This window comes from Symphalangus syndactylus, chromosome 16 (genome assembly GCF_028878055.3).
Source record: "Symphalangus syndactylus isolate Jambi chromosome 16, NHGRI_mSymSyn1-v2.1_pri, whole genome shotgun sequence".
Lineage (NCBI taxonomy): Eukaryota > Metazoa > Chordata > Mammalia > Primates > Hylobatidae > Symphalangus > Symphalangus syndactylus.
Window position 1 is genome coordinate 10,032,514 of NC_072438.2, and position 16,675 is coordinate 10,049,188.

The 16,675-nt window shown below is 57.7% G+C and overlaps 1 protein-coding gene across 1 annotated transcript in view; it reads left to right on the forward strand.

Annotated features, from left to right (window-relative positions):
* PCGF3 (polycomb group ring finger 3) overlaps nt 1–16,675 on the forward strand; it is a 61,255-nt gene that overhangs the window by 8,278 nt on the left and 36,302 nt on the right. Inside the window, 2 exon segments of the mRNA XM_055245980.2 lie at nt 15,511–15,549; nt 15,847–15,987. Coding sequence (XP_055101955.1) covers nt 15,850–15,987 — 138 coding nt within the window. The 5' untranslated portion in view covers nt 15,511–15,549; nt 15,847–15,849.

The following is a 16,675-nucleotide window of genomic DNA, read 5'->3' on the forward strand; positions in this document are numbered from 1 at the left end:
CTCAGCTGGAGAAAGCTGCTCTGGAGGGACGCTTCTCACTAGGTCACGCACACCTGGGCACTCCCGATTTTCAGGTAGCTTATTTGGGACCTTAATTACAGCTTCAAAAGTCCCTTTTCAGCAGTCCGTGGGTCAGTATGTGAGTAACAGAACTGGGTGTCGGTGCTGCGACCCTGTGGACACTGAGGGTGAGAACTGGGTGTCGGTGCTGGGACCCTGTGGACACTGAATGTGAGAATTGGACGTCGGTGCTGGGACGCTGTAGACACTGAGGGTGAGAACTGGGCGTCAGTGCTGGGACCCTGTGGACACTGAGAGTGAGAACTGGGTGTCGGTGCTGGGACCCTGTGGACACTGAATGTGAGAATTGGACGTCGGTGCTGGGACGCTGTAGACACTGAGGGTGAGAACTGGGCGTCGGTGCTGGGACCCTGTGGACACTGAGGGTGAGAACTGGGCGTCGGTGCTGGGACCCTGTGGACACTGCAGGTGAGAACTGAGCGTCGGTGCTGGGACCCTGTGGACACTGAGAGTGAGAACTGGGTGTCGGTGCTGGGACCCTGTAGACACTGCGGGTGAGAACTGGGTGTCGGTGCTGGGACCCTGTGGACACTGAGGGTGAGAACTGGGCGTCGGTGCTGCGACCCTGTGGACACTGAATGTGAGAATTGGACATCGGTGCTGGGACGCTGTAGACACCGTTAGTTGCGTTCTGACCTTCCTCTTCTTTCCCGGTGGTGTCTGGCTTTACCGTCTCCAGCTGTACCTCCTTGAGAGTCAGCTCACAGCCCCCACCCCCCTTGGCCTCTGTTCGTGTTCTCCTGTCTGAGGGCCTCGTTCTCCAGCCACCTCCTGGTGGTCCTTTGGGCCCCTGTTGTCGCCTCTGTCTCTGGCCCTCTCGCCTCTGTCTGGGGTTGCCTGCTGTCTTCGCAGCCTCACCCTCCTCGGCTGGGTCTCCCGGCACAGTCCGTCCCTCTTCTTCCTTGCTGTAGGTGTATTTTTCCTGAGTCATAACTCCCTGGCCACTGCTGTGCTAGTCCCAGCTCAAGCCTGATTGCAGTCGGCAGTGGCCGAGCTGGACTGGTACCAGCGCCGCCAACACCGCCTGGTGCAGAAAGGTGTTCGGCAGGCATTTTCTGAGTGAACATTGGAACGCAGCCTTCCTGAGACCTCTGGAAACGCCTTCCCTTCTTTTCATCCTGAGTAGTCGAGTGGCTGGGCAGGGAATTCTGTGTGGAAGGTCATTTTCTTCAGAGCTCTGGAAGGATGGTGTCTTTGACTTGTAGAATTCAGTGTTGCCGTTGCGAAGCCGGACACTGAACCCCAGTCCTTTGTGGGGCTTCTGCCCTGGGGAGCTGCGGGCCCTCTGTGCCCTGAGGCCCGGTAGTCAGGGGTGGCTGTGTGCGGTGCTCTGTGGCCCTTCATTCTGGCGGGCCATGCTCGTGAGGGATTGTTTCAGCCTCTGAGGTGAAGACGGCCTGCCACAGGCCTGGAGACTGATGGAGAATGATACAAGGCCTGTGTGCTGGTTACCCCGCTGAGGAAATAAAAGTATCATTCAAAGCTCCTTCTCTCACTTTTCTCTCTTCTTTCTACAAAACCTATTAATGGGATGTTGGAACTTTTCTCTCCCATGTCCTGTCTTTTTCTATTTTTTGGGAAGATTTTCTCAACTTCATCATCTAGTCCTTCTCCTGAATTTTAATATCGCCAGGCACAAGGCTGACATAGGGAGATGGGCAGGGAACAAAATAAGTCAGTAAATTGTAAGCTTAGAGCCCCGCTGTGCGTGCACGCGTGGGCACATGTGCATGTTGCGCCTGTGTGTGCATGTGCGTGCATGTGTGTGCATGCGTGGGGGGTGCATGCATGCATGGGTATGTGTGCACGTGTGTGCACCTGTGTGTGCATGTGGATGTGTGTGCATGTGTGGGTGCGTGTGCATGCATGTATGGGGGGTGTGCATGTGTGTGCATGGGGGTGTGCATGTGTGTGCTGTGTGTGCTTGGGCTTGCACATGTGTGCTTTTTTTTTTCCCACAGTTTTGCTTTGTCACTCAGGCTGGAGTGCAGTGGCGCAGTCTCGGCTCATTGCAACCTCCACCTCCTGGGTTCAAGTGATTCTCCCATCTCAGCGTCCTGAGTAGCTGGGACTGCAGGTGCCTGCCACCACACCCAGCTAATTTTTGTATTTTTAGTAGCGACGGGGTTTCACTGTATTGGCCAAGCTGCTCTCGAGCTCCTGACCTCGGGATCTGCCCGCCTTGGCCTTCCAAAGTGCTGGGATTACAGGTGTGAGCCACCGCGCCCAGCTGTGTGTGCTTACTTTCACACAAGGTGGTCTCTGCAGCATCACTGAGATGACGTTGAGAAGAGGCTTGATAAGGTGCAGGAGGGCGTGTTCTGGACACAGGGCGCCCTGAGCGGGAGGGCCGAGAACGTCCTGCGGTGAGTGAGGAGTCCACACGGCGGGGCAGAGGGAGGTGTGAGCTGATGGCAGGGCCAGGGCCTGACCTTGATGGCCCTGAGGAGCCTCTGCATCCACTCCGGCTTGTGTGTTCGGGGACCCTGTGGGTGCTGCGTTGAGGTCAGTGGGGCCTGGTGTGGCAGAGGTGAGGGTGCTGTGTGGGTGCCGGGTGTCCTTCAAGGCACAGCAGATTGGTTTCTAGGGGGGCCCAGTGTGAGGGAGGCACGGGTGGCTCAGAGGTGTCTGGGGCTCCCTGGGGTGCAAGGCTGTCAGAGGAGGTCAGGGCAGGAAAGTCCCAATGGACATGGCCGGCCGCCCACCAACGTGCAGCCGTCAGACGTCTGGATGGGAGTTCAAGGCAGGGTTGGGCTAGAGGTGCCTGGAGTGGAAACGTGGAGTCGGGGGGTCTGTGGGGTAGCCCTGGGGGCAGCGCTGGGGGCCGGACTGCTGAAGCGCCCCCGAGCTCCCTGGGTGTAACCTGCCTGGGCCTCCTGGACGGCTGCAGGCCTGCGGGGCCTGGGTTGAGGGGGATGTCACTGAGCTACACTCTGAGGCTGGTAGTGACTCTCATCTGGGGTCCCACCTTAGTAAATGTACCTCAGGTCTTTGTATGAACTCAAATATTTGTATAAACACTTAATTTAAAAAATGAGAGCTGGTGTGCGCCTGTAATCCCAGCTACTGAGAAATGTCAGCCCAGCAGTGAGGCCTGTCCGGTCTCAGCCCTGTCCGTGTGAGCGCTGTGCTGTGTGTGTGGCCCCCACAGCGCCGCGGTCCACGGAGTTGGTGTCGGCTGCCTCTGGCTGGGAGTTGGGGGCCCAGCTGCTCTAATGCAGGCAACACCCTGAGCAGGGCTAGGAGTCAAGGACCAGGCTGGGGGCTTGATGTCACAGGCGTGGGCAGGAGCCCGTGGCCCTCTGAGAGCTTTGTGGCCACGGTAGGGGCTGGGCCATGGGGGAAGCGACTTTACTGCCTGGGGTCAGTTCCTGGCTGGCCAGAGATGGAGCAGGGATGCTTACTGTCTTTCGAGTCACAGACCCTTTTGAGAATTAAATTCAAACAGCTGTCATGTTGTATCATTGTTTTTCATTTTCTTTTTTTCCTTTTTTTATTTGAGATAAAGTCTTGCGCTGTCACCCAGGCTGGAGTGCAATGGCATGATCTCGGCTCAATGCAACCTCTGCTATACAGGTTCAAGCAATTCTCCTGCCTCAGCCTCCTGAGTAGCTGGGACTACAGGCACGTGCCACCATGCCCGGCTATTTTTTGTATTTTTAGTAGAGACGGGGTTTCACCATGTTGGTCAGGCTGGTCTCGAACTCCTGACCTTGTGATCTGCCTGCCTCGGCCTCCCAAAGTGCTGGGTTACAGGTGTGAGCCACCTCGCCCAGCTGTTTTTCATTTTCTTAAAAAAACTTTTAGGGTGACACAGCTGTGCAGAGAACCATGTAAAGTTCCCTTTTCCTCCTAATCTGGCTCGTCTGTAGCAGGAAGGAGCAGAGAGTGCTTGGTGTGGTTCAGTGTGTCCGCACGAGGTTGATGAGAACCCTCGGTGCCTGGACTGTCTTCTCGCCGGGCGCAGCTCAGGGACATGGTGGCGCCGGAGAGTGGTTTGTGTCTGTTCCTCCCTGGCTGCTGTGAGCTGCCTCCCCAGGTCCTGTGTCCTCCGCATGGGTTGGCGAGGGAGCTGTGTGTGTCTGTGGTGCAGCTGCAATGCGGGGTCCCGTCAGGGAACAGGAGCAAGGCGTTTACGCCATAGGGAGGTGGAGAAGGGACGGTGTGTGAGTTTGGCAGGTGCTGAGGGCCGCAGCGGAGCTGGAGGGGTAGGACGGTGCAGGGCGGTGCAGGCAGGGCGTTTGGGGTCAGGCCAGTCGTGGAAAGGCCACAAGTGAACCAGGTGCGGAGACACGGAGCTGGAGGCATCCAGTGGCCTGGCTGGGCCTTGTCCGTGTGCTGCCGCTGCTGCAGTAATGCCAAGGGCATGAAGGGACCCCAGCCCAGCTCCTCCCTTGGCAGTCGGAGCGTCGGGGCCGCATCACACAGGGAGGGACAATCCGGACGATGGGAACGAGAGTCCATCCGGGATCGTAGCTGTGGTGCAGTTCACAGTGTTGTGAACAGCTAATGTTGGGTTGGGGGCATCTGTGGGGCCAGTTTCAGCAGTTTGGTCATTTTTGTGTGAAAATAAATGAAAACAGGTTTTGCAGAGCTCATCGGCGAAGGCAGGGGTGCCTCTGGCATCAACTGGATGGCCTTTCCCTCCTGAGTAACAGCCCTGGACGTGCTGTCCCCTCATGAGGACGCCAATGTGGCCCTGCTGCCAGAGTGTGCCGTGCTTGAGGGGGCCAGGCCCCACACAGAACCCATGTGTCACTGAGGAGGGTGACTGTGGGAGGAGCGCCCGCCTGTGCGTCGCTGGGGTGGGTGACTGCGGGAGGACACAGTGCCACAAGGGAGGGCAGCAGAGTGGTTTCAGCTCCGGGAGGTGGGGCTGCCCGTCCAGAGAGGTGCAGGGTCTCTTGTCAGGTGGACAGGAGCTGGCCCATCCGTGAGTGGGTAGGGCCTCCTGCCAGGGAGCCTTGTGCATGGCTGGGAGGAGGGCAAGGCTGATGTGGACACAGCCCCGACATGAACAGGACCCCATGTGGATGGTCGATGACGTGCGTGTGGACCCGGCGTGGACGGTCAATGACGTGCGTGTGGACCCGGCGTGGATGGTCAGTGACGTGCGTGTGGACCTAGTGTGGACAGGCGCTGATGTGAGTGTGGACCCAGCATGGACGCAGCCCCGACGTGAATGGATGTGTTTCCAGTGTGACTGCACTGGCATGGGAAGCAGAGGGTGAGAGGCCCGGCTCTGCTGTCAGGAGGACATGTCAGATTTCTGTCTCTAAGATACTGCTCAGACTTTTCTGGAGGGCGAATTAGTGGGAGGGTGGCTTGGAGAAGGCTGTCCTGGGTGGGTTTCACCACTTGGACGGGAGCTCTGGCATGGTCCAGGGAGTGGCCGAGGACAGCAAGGAGGAGAGGATGACCCCATGGGCAGCAGGAGCTCAAACGGGAGGTGTGGAGCAGATGGGACTCCACGTGGCGCCACCCCTCCCACCGGGGCTGGGCACCCGTGAGGCTGAGGACACTGGGGAGGCAACACTGCCTGTCGGGCGGTGGTGACGATTTCATGGGTGTTTGTGAAACCAACCTCACTGCCCCATTACAACAGTGCGGGCCCTGATTCTCAGGGTTCCCCAGTGAGGCTGTTCCATGCTGGCACAGGACAAGCCTGCAGCTCTGTGCCTGTGAATCTCAGGAGCTGTTTTCTGGAAAGTTCCATAACTCAGCAAAACTGACTCACAAACAACAGAAACTTCAAGGCTGTCCTAAGATGTGGGTGGCAGAAGAAAATGTGCCCCAGTCATGGGCTTGTGATGCCGGCTCTTCCTCCTGGCAGAGCCCTCCAGAGGAAGGCTGGGCTGGGCAGTCAGCCAGACGGGGCAGGGGGCTGAGGCATCCAGGCTGCAGAGGGCGCCGGGGTGGAGAGCGGAGGAGAGAGGGAGTCGGTGCCCTAGGAGGCTGCGGGCGACGCGGGGCGAGGGCAGAGTGCACTCACTGGGGGTCACCCTGCCCCCCAGGACTCCCCTCACAGGACAGAGAAGCCCCCGGTGAGTGGGGCTGCTGAACGCAGGCCCCAGGGCCTGTAGGACCCTTAGGGAGATGGGTGGCTCTGCGTGTGGGTGTGGAGAGAGGCCCGCAGGAGGTGGGTGGACGTGTGTTGGTGCCTGTGGGTGTGGGGAGAGACCTGTGGGAGGTGGATGGGTTGGGTGGCTCTGTGTGTGGGTGTGGAGAGAGGTGCGTGGGAGACGGGTGGATGGGTGGCTCTGCGTGTGGGCATGGAGAGAGGCCCGCGGGAGACGGGTGGACGTGTGTTGCTGCGTGTGGGTGTGGGGAGAGGCCTGTGGGAGGTGGGTGGGTTGGGTGGCTCTGCGTGTGGACGTGGAGAGGCCCATGGCAGCTCCCTCGTTGCAGAAACTGCATCAGAGCACGTCGGGTAGTGCAGGACACACGGGGCGTGGGACGGCATCTGTGTGAGGGCAGCATCTATGCGTATGCAGTGTTATCTAAGGACACACCCACAGACACGGACACGTTCTTAGGCGGAGAACGGCCGCTGCCTCTGAGTGTTCAGGATGATAACATTTTTCCTTAATATCATCCTTCGCTTTGCACATAATACTGAATACGTGTGTATGTGACTTTTACTGCAAAACAAAAAAGCAAAAGCCACTGTGTTATCCAGACGGCTGTGTGCTGCAGGCGCGACTCGGAACAGCAACTCCTCCCAGCGTCCGGCAGCTAAATGACAGGAGCCGGAGGCCGCCCCAGGCAGCCGCCTGGCTGGCGTGCGGGGTGTTTTGGGGGTGGCTGAGCTGGGTGGAGAGGAAGGCATATGTCACACTGAGGCATCAGAGACATTCTGAGGCATTCACGTCGGGGCTGTGTCCGCGCCGGATCCACACTCAACGTCATCGCCGCCCTCGCCGGGTCCACACTCAACGTCATCGCCGCCCGCGCCGGGTCCACACTCAGTCATCGCCGCCCTCGCCGGGTCCACACTCAACGTCATCGCCGTCCGTGCCGGGTCCACACTCACGTCATCGCCGTCCGCGCCGGGTCCACACCCAGTCATCGCTGCCCGCGCCGGGTCCACACTCACGTCATTGCCGTCCACGCCGAGTCCACACTCACATTATTGCCGTCCACGCCGGGTCCACACTCACGTCATTGCTGTCCACGCCGGGATGTGTCTGAAAAGTGTGGTGAGAGCTATGTTCCCTGTGCATTTCTGAAGGCTCCTAGCCCTGCAGTTGCCGGGAGCCATGGAGCCACGTGACCTTGAGGTTCACCGGGGAGAGGAGGGTGCATTTCGGAGGCTAGAAGTGGCACCTGGAGGGGCTGGCCCTGGGTGTGATCACTGAGAGGAGGGAGGTGGAAAAAGATCTGGAAGATGCCCTCGGGAAGCAGAAGAAGGTGGGTGACCAGAGTGGGGTGCCCAGAGGGGTAGCCCAGGCAGACCAGAGGAGGGGGTGGGCTTCGCACCCCCGGGAAGGAGAGATGGGGCTCTGTGGAAGTGAGAGCTGTGTGGACATGGAGCTTGTGAGTCTGACCGGGAAAGACAGAGGGTTCCAGACGGTGCAGGGGCCCCTTCAGTCTGGTTGTGTGGGGCAGGGTCCTCAGCCCCAAGTCAGGGGGCCTTGTAGGGCAGATTCCTAGAAGACCCTCAGGACGCAGGAGCGGAGGCTGCTGGCTAGATGGGGATGGAGCTGAGACCTGAGCCGGCAGCCCAGGCCTGAAGGACAGCACAGGGGCCTGTGTGAGGCCAGGAGGGGCTGGAGTGCGACGCCCCCTGTGATCCAAGTCTGGTCTGTGACGCGTCAGGCCCCACGGCACCCCAGGCTGGATGGCTCCCCAGAAGGCCTGTGGTCTCCATGGGGAGCCGGGGACAGGGCAGAGTGGAGTCAGCAGAGGGAGGAGGGGACAGGGCAGAGTGGAGTCAGCAGAGGGAGGAGGCGCGTGGGGCGTCCAGGGATCCAGGGGTCTCTGGGCCACGCTCCCCTCCCCAGCAGCTGTGAGGACCGTGGGGGCTGCTGTCTGCCCAGGACTGCAAGCGTCAGGCACAGCAGCTGCTGTTAACAGTCAAGGAATGTTCTGGTCAGTTTGAGAACTTCAGGGCCCAATGGCAGAGCCCCGGCAGACAGACTCAGGGCAGATGGTGGTTGTCAGCCGGGAGGGGGCGTGGAGCCCTGGGGGTGGTCAGGCCCATGTGGCCTTGGGACGAGAGTGAAGAGGTGGGATCAGCTGCGGGAGACAGGGAAGTGGGTGACAGAGGCTCAGGGGCTACAGCAAAGGCCCCGGAGGCTTTTCCACACCCGAGTCCGTCCTCGGCCACGCCGGCCAGGTCAGGGGCTCAGTCCTGCGGGCCACCACAGCCGGCCGCACAGGCGGGGAAGGTGAAGCTCCACGGAACACCCTGGTGGACAGCGGTGCCGTGGGGGCCACAGACCAGAAGGCGGAGCCTGTGCTCTGGGCTGGGTGGGGTGGCAGCTGCCAGTTCAAGGTCTGTCTTTTGTTTATTTACTTCATAAAATACTCCAGGTGTTTTGTTAGAAATTATTCTTGGCCGGCCATGGTGGCTCACATCTGTAATCCCAGCGCTTTGGGAGGCCTTGGTGAGCAGATCCTGAGATCAGGAGTTGAGACCAGCCTGGCCAACATGGTGAAACCCCCGTCTCTACTAAAAATACAAAAAATTAGCTGGGTACTCAGGAGGCTGAGGCAGTAGAATGGCGTGAACCCGGGAGGTGGAGCTTGCAGTGAGCCGAGATCGCGCCACTGCACTCCAGCCTGGGCGACAGAGCGAGACTCCGTCTCAAAAAAAAAAAAAAAAATTAGCTGGGTGTGGTGGTGCATGCCTGTAGTCCCAGCTACGTGGGAGGCTGAGGCAGAAGTGCTTGAATCCAGAAGGCAGAAGTTGCAGTGAGCTGAGATCACACCACTGCACTCCAGCCTAGTGACAGAGCAAGACTTTGTCTCAAAAAAAAAAAGCAAAGAAAAGAAATTACTGTCTTAGTGTTGATAAATCTGCCTTTATACATACCAACAGTTGTGCACACTGAGAGAAGTAGGCAGTTTGGGATCTGAAACTGGCCTGGTGACACTGCGGGTGCGGCAGGCGGGCAGATGCGGGCACAGGCGGGCGCTTCCCACACTGTTGAGGCCACCAGAGCCTGTGCTTCTGTGGTTGGTTTTGGTGAGGACTCGTATTTCAGCTCCTGTTTCTCCGCGTCAGAGGCTGTGTGAGGCGCGTATTGCGGACCGTTGGCCGCGCTGTGAGGAGTGTACGTGTGGAGCTGTGGCAATCATGGGAAGTTCTGTTTCCAGCTTTAAGCTTTCGTTTACACTTCTGCATATCAAGAAGTGATAAATTAAGACCTAATGAGAAGTTGTGGACTAGACGTGGGGTGTGTAGGCTGCTGGGAGGAGGGGCAGCGGCCCTGAGGGGTTGTGGGGCCCATGGGACCATCTGACCCAGTACATGGTGGAGCTGTGTCCATGTGAGGAGGGAGTAGGAACGGGCTCTGTGCCGTGGCTCCGTGGGCTGCCTAGGGCTGCTGTGGGTTCTGCGCTGTGGCTCCGTGGGCTGCGTGGACTCTGTGCTGTGGCTCCGTGGGCTGCTGTGGGCTCTGCACTGTGGCCCTGTGGCTGCTGAGGGCTGCTGTGGGTTTTGCGCTGTGGCTCTGTGGACTGCTGTTGGTTCTGCGCTGTGGCTCTGTGGGTTGCTGTGGGCTCTGCGCTGTGGCTCCGTGGGCTGCTGAGGGCTGCTGGGGGTTCTGCGCTGTGGCTCCGTGGGCTGCCGTGGGCTCTGTGCTGTGGCTCTGTGGGCTGCTGAGGGCTGCTGTGGGCTCTGCACTGTGGCTCTGTGGGCTGCCGAGGGCTGCTGTGGGTTCTGCAGTGTGGCTCTGTGGGCTGCTGTGGGCTCTGCGCTGTGGCTCTGTGGGCTGCCGAGGGCTGCTGTGGGTTCTGCGCTGTGGCTCCGTGGGCTGCCGAGGGCTGCTGTGGGCTCTGTGCTGTGGCTCCGTGGGCTGCCGAGGGCTGCTGTGGGTTCTGCTCTTATTTGCCCAGGGGAAACCCGAGTTGCTGCCCCTCCTGTCCACCCTCAGTGCTCGTCCCCAGGTCCCCCAGCAGGTGACCACAGATGACGGAGCCTCCCGGAGCCACCTCAGTTTCCCCAGCCGGCCCCTTACTGGCCTCCCCATCTCAGGAGCCCCGGGGCCACTCTCCGCCAGGCTCTCTGTGGCTCCGATTAACCCTCAGGTCATCCAGCCTCTTCCAAGCCATGGCTAGGATCAGCCCCGTCCACCGTGTGTCCATGGAAGTGAAACAGGCCACCAGCAGTGGGCAGCCGCGGGTGGGACGGGCTGTGGGATGGGCTGGCAGGCAGGAATGGTCTCGCGGGTGCACACCTGGGCTGTGTGGTGCTGCGGCCATGTCGCCTGCACGCCGGGGTCAGCAGCCATCTCGTCGGGTTTTTAATGTGCATTTTCCAGTTTACTGATACAGCTGAGCATTTAAAACATGCTTATTTGAAATTTCTCTTTTGTGAAGCTCTCTGTTGGCTGGAGTGGGGCTGGCAAACCCTGTGAGGGAGCAGATGGTGAATATCATGCGGCCTCAGGCCTCCCGCCAACGAGCAGCACTGTGTGCTGGGAGCAGGCCCTGCAGGGGCTGGCAAACCCGCTCACACAGCCCGCGGGGCATGGCCAGGCCACGGTGGCCAGGCCCTGGTCTAGGTTGCGGCCCTGGAGGCACTGCCGAAATTTCCCTCAGGCCCTGGCTTTTTTTCTCCATGGCGCCTTTGGATAACTCAGGGTGCTTGTCTTTACTTTGCATTTCCTTCACAGTCAGTTTTGTTTTCTGTGTCGTAAATCTTTTCCTCATCCACGATCGTGACGATACCCTCCTTAGCAACCTCCAAAGGTTCACGGTCGCCTTTTCCAGTGTCCTCACCCACCCGGCCCTAGTTATTTTTGGGTGGGATGGTGCAATACGAGCTGAGAGTTTGGCTTTTTTTTTCTAATTTCACCACAGGAATGATGTTTGTGGTGTGTGTTTTTAATTGTAAGATACACACTAAAATTCACCAGTTTTCTTGTGCAGTTTGGGGACTTTTCACCACCTGTCCAGTCTCATGGACTCACCGGCAGTGCTGGCCCAGAGCTCGGTCCCCGCAGGCCTCTCTCAGGCCCCTCTGTGGCCAGTCCATGCCCTGCCTGGACTGTGTGCGTCCCGCCTGCGTCCTCCCACGAGACTTGCCGTTGTTCTGGAATTGCGTGGCGCGTGGGAACATGTGTGCGCTCCTGCGTCTGCCCCTCTCCCCTGTGGGATCGTGGGCACCTGCGTTCTTCACTCTCACTGCCGAGCCGTGTCTGCGTGGGGAGGGGTTACGCTGTGTTTGTCATCCGCCTTCTGATGGACTAGATGGTTGTTTCCAGTTTGGGGCTGTTAGGAAAAGGGCTGCTTTGAACATTCTTGTATAAGACTTGGAGAGGATGTGTGTGTTAGCGAGTGTCTTTTTTTTTTTTTTCGAGATGGAGTTTCACTCTTACTCCCCAGGTTGGAGTGCAAGGTGCGATCTCGACTCACTGCAATCTCCACCTCCCAGGTTCAAGCGATTCTCCTGTCTGAGGCTCCCGAGTAGCTGGGATTACAGGCATGTGCCACCATGTCTGGCTGGTTTTGTATTTTTACTAGAGACGGGGTTTCTCTACATTCGTCAGGCTGGTCTCAAACTCCCGACCTCAGCTGATCTGCCCGCCTCAGCCTCCCAAAGTGCTGGGATTATAGGCATGAGCCGCTGCGCCCGGCCATGTCTTTTTTTTTTTTTTTTTTTTTTTGAGATGGAGTCTCACTCTGTCACCCAGGCTGGAGTGCAGTGCCGTGATCTCAGCTCACTACAGCCTCCGCCTCCCAGGTTCAAGTGATTCTCCTGCCTCAGCCTCCTGAGTAGCTGGGACCACAGGCATCTGCTACCACGCCCAGCTAATTTTTTGTAATTTTGGTAGAGACAGGGTTTCACCATGTTGGCCAGGCTGGTCTCGAACTCCTGATCTCATGTGATCCACCTGCCTTGGCCTCCCAAAGTGCTAGGATTATAGGCATGAGCCACTGCACACCCAGCTGAGTGTCTTCAACAGAAAATTTATTTGGTTAAAGGTATTTCCTTCTCTTCTTAGTTTGCTAAGAGTTTTGTGTTTGTTTGTTTTTGAGACGGAGTCTCACTCTGCCATCCAGGGTGGAGTGCAGTGGCGTGGTCTTGGCTCACTGCAAGCTCCGCCTCCCGGGTTCAAGCGATTCTCCTGCCTCAGCCTCCCAAGTAGGTGGGACTACAGGCACCTGCCATTACACCCAGCTAATTTTTTGTATTTTTAGTAGAGACAGAGTTTCACTGTGTTAGCCAGAATGGTCTCCATCTCCTGACCTCATGATCTGCCAGCCTCGGCTTCTCAAAGTGCTGGGATTACAGGCATGAGCCACTATGCCTGGCTGAGTTTTGTTTTTTTTAAATCACGAATGGACAATGATTTTGTCAGATGATTTTTATGCACCTGCTGGGAAGATCATGTGATTTTTCTCCTTGTATCTTTTGTCATAAATTATATCTTTTTCCCATAGGCATTAAGCCCACTTTGTTTTCTAAGACTCTGAGTTTGTCAAGAATGATTATCTTTTTGTATATTGCTTGAAAAGGATGACTAACCTTTTTTTTTGGATTTCCATCCCTATGTTTCCTGGTGAGGTTAATGTTGAGTTCCGTCTGCCATTGTCAGTGCCTGGTTCTGTCAGGCTCATAGCGTGAGTTGGAAAAAGGCTCCGTTTAGTTCTCTGAGAAGAGTTTGAGACTGAATTATTTGTGCCCTGAGCGTCTGGTGAAACCACCTGCATCCCTCCGGGGCCTGATGCTGTCTTGGAAGGGACTTTCTGACCATTGACCTGGCTCCCTGCAGGTTCTGGAACTTCCTGGGTTTTCTCTGCTAGTCTCAATGCTGGTGAATTACTGTTCTAGGAACTTACCAGTTTCACGTAAACTTTGTTTTATTAGGGTCAAGTTCATCATATCCTGTCCGTGCTCAGACGTCACCTGCTTTAGGTGCACCCGGTTTAACAGTGCACGGCCAGCTTCCCCGCATCCATGGGTCCAGTCAACACAGATTGAAAATGTTTGGGAACCAAAACAATAAAAAACAACAATACAACAATAACAATAATGCACATCTTAAAAATACAGTAGAACAACTATTGACATAGTGTTTACAGCGTGTTAAGTGTTGTAAGTAATCTGGGGATGGCGTAGAGTGCATGGGGGGTGGCGTGCACAGCTTCTGTGCAGACTCGACACCACTTCACGTCTGGGACTTGAGCACCTGTGGATTTTGGTATTAGAGCGGCGTCCTGGAACTAGTCCCCCACAGATACCAAGGGATGGCTGTGTTTGTCACCTTCTAACATAGTAAATAATTGACCTGTTTGTTAGTTATTGTCTTCCTTCATTAGAACGCTGGCTCCAAGGTCTGTGTCTGTGTTTTCACTGAAGTCCAAGAACTTCTGTCAGGAGCCGCCAGCAGTGCCAGCCAACACAGGAACCACTGGCCACAGTTTAATTAAAACTAAATATAATTAAAAATTCATTCAGTTGGCCGGGTGTGGTGGCTGACGCCTGTAATCCCAGCACTTTGGGAGGCTGAGGTAGATGCATCACTGGAGGCCAGGAGTTCGAGACCAGCCTGGGCAACATGGTGAAACCCCATCTCCACTAAAAATACAAAAGTTAGCTGGGCGTGGTGGCGGGTGTCTATAATCCCAGCTACTTGGAAGGCTGAGGCACAAGAATCACTTGAACCTGGGAAGTGGAGGTCACAGTGAGCCGAGATGGCACCACTGCACCCCAGCCTGGGTGACAGAGCGAGACTCCATCTCAAAAAAAAAAAAAAAAAATTGGGCTGCGCACAGTGGCACACACCTGTAATCTCAGCACTTTGGGAGGCTGAGGCGGGAGGATCACTTGAGCCCAGGAGTTTGCAGCCAGCCTGGATAACAGACCGAGACCCTGTCTCTACTAAAAATATAAAAATTAGCCAGGTGTGGTGGTGCATGTCTGTAATCCCAGCTACTCAGGAGGCTGAGGTGGGAGGATTGCTCACGCCCAGGAGGTCAGGGCTGCAGTGAGCCGAGATGGCACCACTGCACTCCAGCCTGGGTGGCAGAGCAAGATCCTGTCTCAAAAAAAAAAAAGAAATAATAATTATAATGAGATCCTTCAGGCCCACAAGCCACAGTTCAGGTGCTCCACGCCATGTGTGGTCAGCAGCCGTGCTGTTGGGCAGGGAGATGTGGAAGCCCCCAGTGTTGCAGAATATTCTGGAAGCCTGGCTTTGAGGCTGGCTTCATTCTCTTCATCTCGTTTCTCTTCTCCCTAACTCAAGTGCCTCAGATACGCCTGCTGATCTCCCCTTATATTTGCCTGGGAAGACTAACTCTACTCTTTCCCTTCCTCCTCCCTTTTTATATAAAAGTTAACTAAGCTTCAAAGATTAGTTAATAAAAAGTGCAGTTATGGGAAACCGGAAGAGTAGAAATGATACAAATGGGGGTAGAAAATGAAGAGCATGAAAGTATTTAATCTCTGTCACTAAAGCCACAGACACTGTACGTCATCCCAGGCCCCCACTTTCCTCAGTCTGACTCCAGCCACCCTTTTCCCCAGCTCAGACAGGAACGTGGGGGAGGCCACCGAGGTTCCCGGGGAAGCACTCCCAGCATGGCAGTCACCCTGATGCCCCGTCCCAGACGCAGGGTCCCTAGGTGGTCTCCTGGTCCCAGGTGGGGACCATGTCCCTCCCCTGCCCCTCCCTGCCTGTCTGGGGCCCCAGGTGCCCTCCCTGTCCTCATCCCCACAGAGCCCAACACCAGGCTCAGTGCCCACACCGGGACCCTTGGTGCACATCTGCGAGGTGCAGGCAGATCTGTGACTGGGAGAGAACACGGTGCCCTGTGCACAGCAGCAAAATTGCAGGCATCTTGGGGCTGCGTCGCGCAGCCGGCCGTCACTGCCTTGCCTCTGAGGCCCTGCATTTCCCCAGATCACCCCTGAAATTCACCCCTCCTCCGGGGGGCTTCCACAGACCCACATCCTGCCTTCTTGGGCCCAAAACAGCATGATGGGGCCCCCAGGTGCCCCCCCACCCCCGTGGGCCGCGTGCCCACGCCTGCTGTCTCCGATGCCTTGGGTCTGGGCCTCAGAGACGCCCGACAGGCACCGAGACCAGCCCGTGTCTCCCGGGTAGAGCCTGTTCTTCACTGTCCCTGAAGAACTTTTGGTTATTTTAAGCACGGAACAGACCAGTGTAACCGAGCCAGGCTTGGCACCGCGGGTGGGGTGGGGGTCGTCCGCCTGCAGCCGACGGGTAACCCTGTTGTGCTTTTTCTCCGCAGGCATCACAATGTAGCAGGGACCCCAGGCGTGGTGCTCAGGTAAGCGCGCGCAGGCCGACTGCCCTTCTCTTTCCGCGCCTGTGAACTGCCGGACTCCGCCGGGACCATGCTTTCTTTGTGCATGTGGTCGCCGTTCCTTGCAGTGCCTCTAAAACGCAGGCTCTGAGGACAGTAAAGCTGGGTCCTTAGCTTTACTCCCAGTCAGTACTTCTGATTGACCCCATTCCGCCGTTTGCTCGGTAGGGCTTGGTTGCAAGTTCTAGTAGGAATGGCGAAGTTGTGGCAGTCACACATCCATGAGGCGAAGTGAACTAACAGGTGCCGTTTCTGTGCTAGAAAATGGAAAAAGAGCCAGGGCCAGAAGGAGGGTGCAGAAGCGAGCCCGCGTGCGGAGCCAGGAGGCAGCGTCGCGTGGAAGTGCTGGCCTGAAGCCTCCATGCCCCGGCAGAGGGACGGACACGTGGACGTCTAGCGGAGGTGAGGCCCACGCCCCCCGAGGGGGTCCTGCTGACTCCTTGCCCTGCCCTGTTGCTGGTTGTGGGGAGGGCCGGCGATCATGAGTAGCTGGCTGGTCAGGACACGATGCAGCGTTCACTGTTCACTGCCGAGTTTTCCTGGCCCCTCCCGTGAGAGTCCAAGGTCCAGCCAGCTATGGGGGGCCCAGGCCTCCATGGCAGTGCGGGGTGCAGAGGGCTGGTCTCCTTCCGTCACTGGTTCACTTGGGTGACGGCGTGTTGCGGACGAGCAGTGCTGCATGGGGGCCGAGCCTGGGGCCTCAGCCCAATGAGTTGTGAGGCAGTCGACTAGCACCCAGCAGGGAGGTCCTCAGGGGCGCAGGGCAGGGCTCTCTCTCCCATCCCGGGTGCTCTTTCCCCTCCCAGGTGGGCGTGGTCCTCAGGGTAATAGGGCGGGGATCCCCTCCCCTCCCTGGTGGGCGTGGTCCTCAGGGTCATAGGGCGGGGCTCCCCTCCCCTCCCTGGTGGGCGTGGTCCTCAGGGGCGTAGGGTGAGCCTCCCCACCCCTCCCCCAGTGGGCGTGGTCCTCAGGGCATAGGGCGGGGCTCCCCCTCCCCTCCCCTCCCCTCCCCTCCCCTCCCCTCCCCTCCCCTCCCCTCCCGAGTGGCCGTGGTCCTCAGGGGCGTAGGGTGGGGCATCCCCTCCCCTCC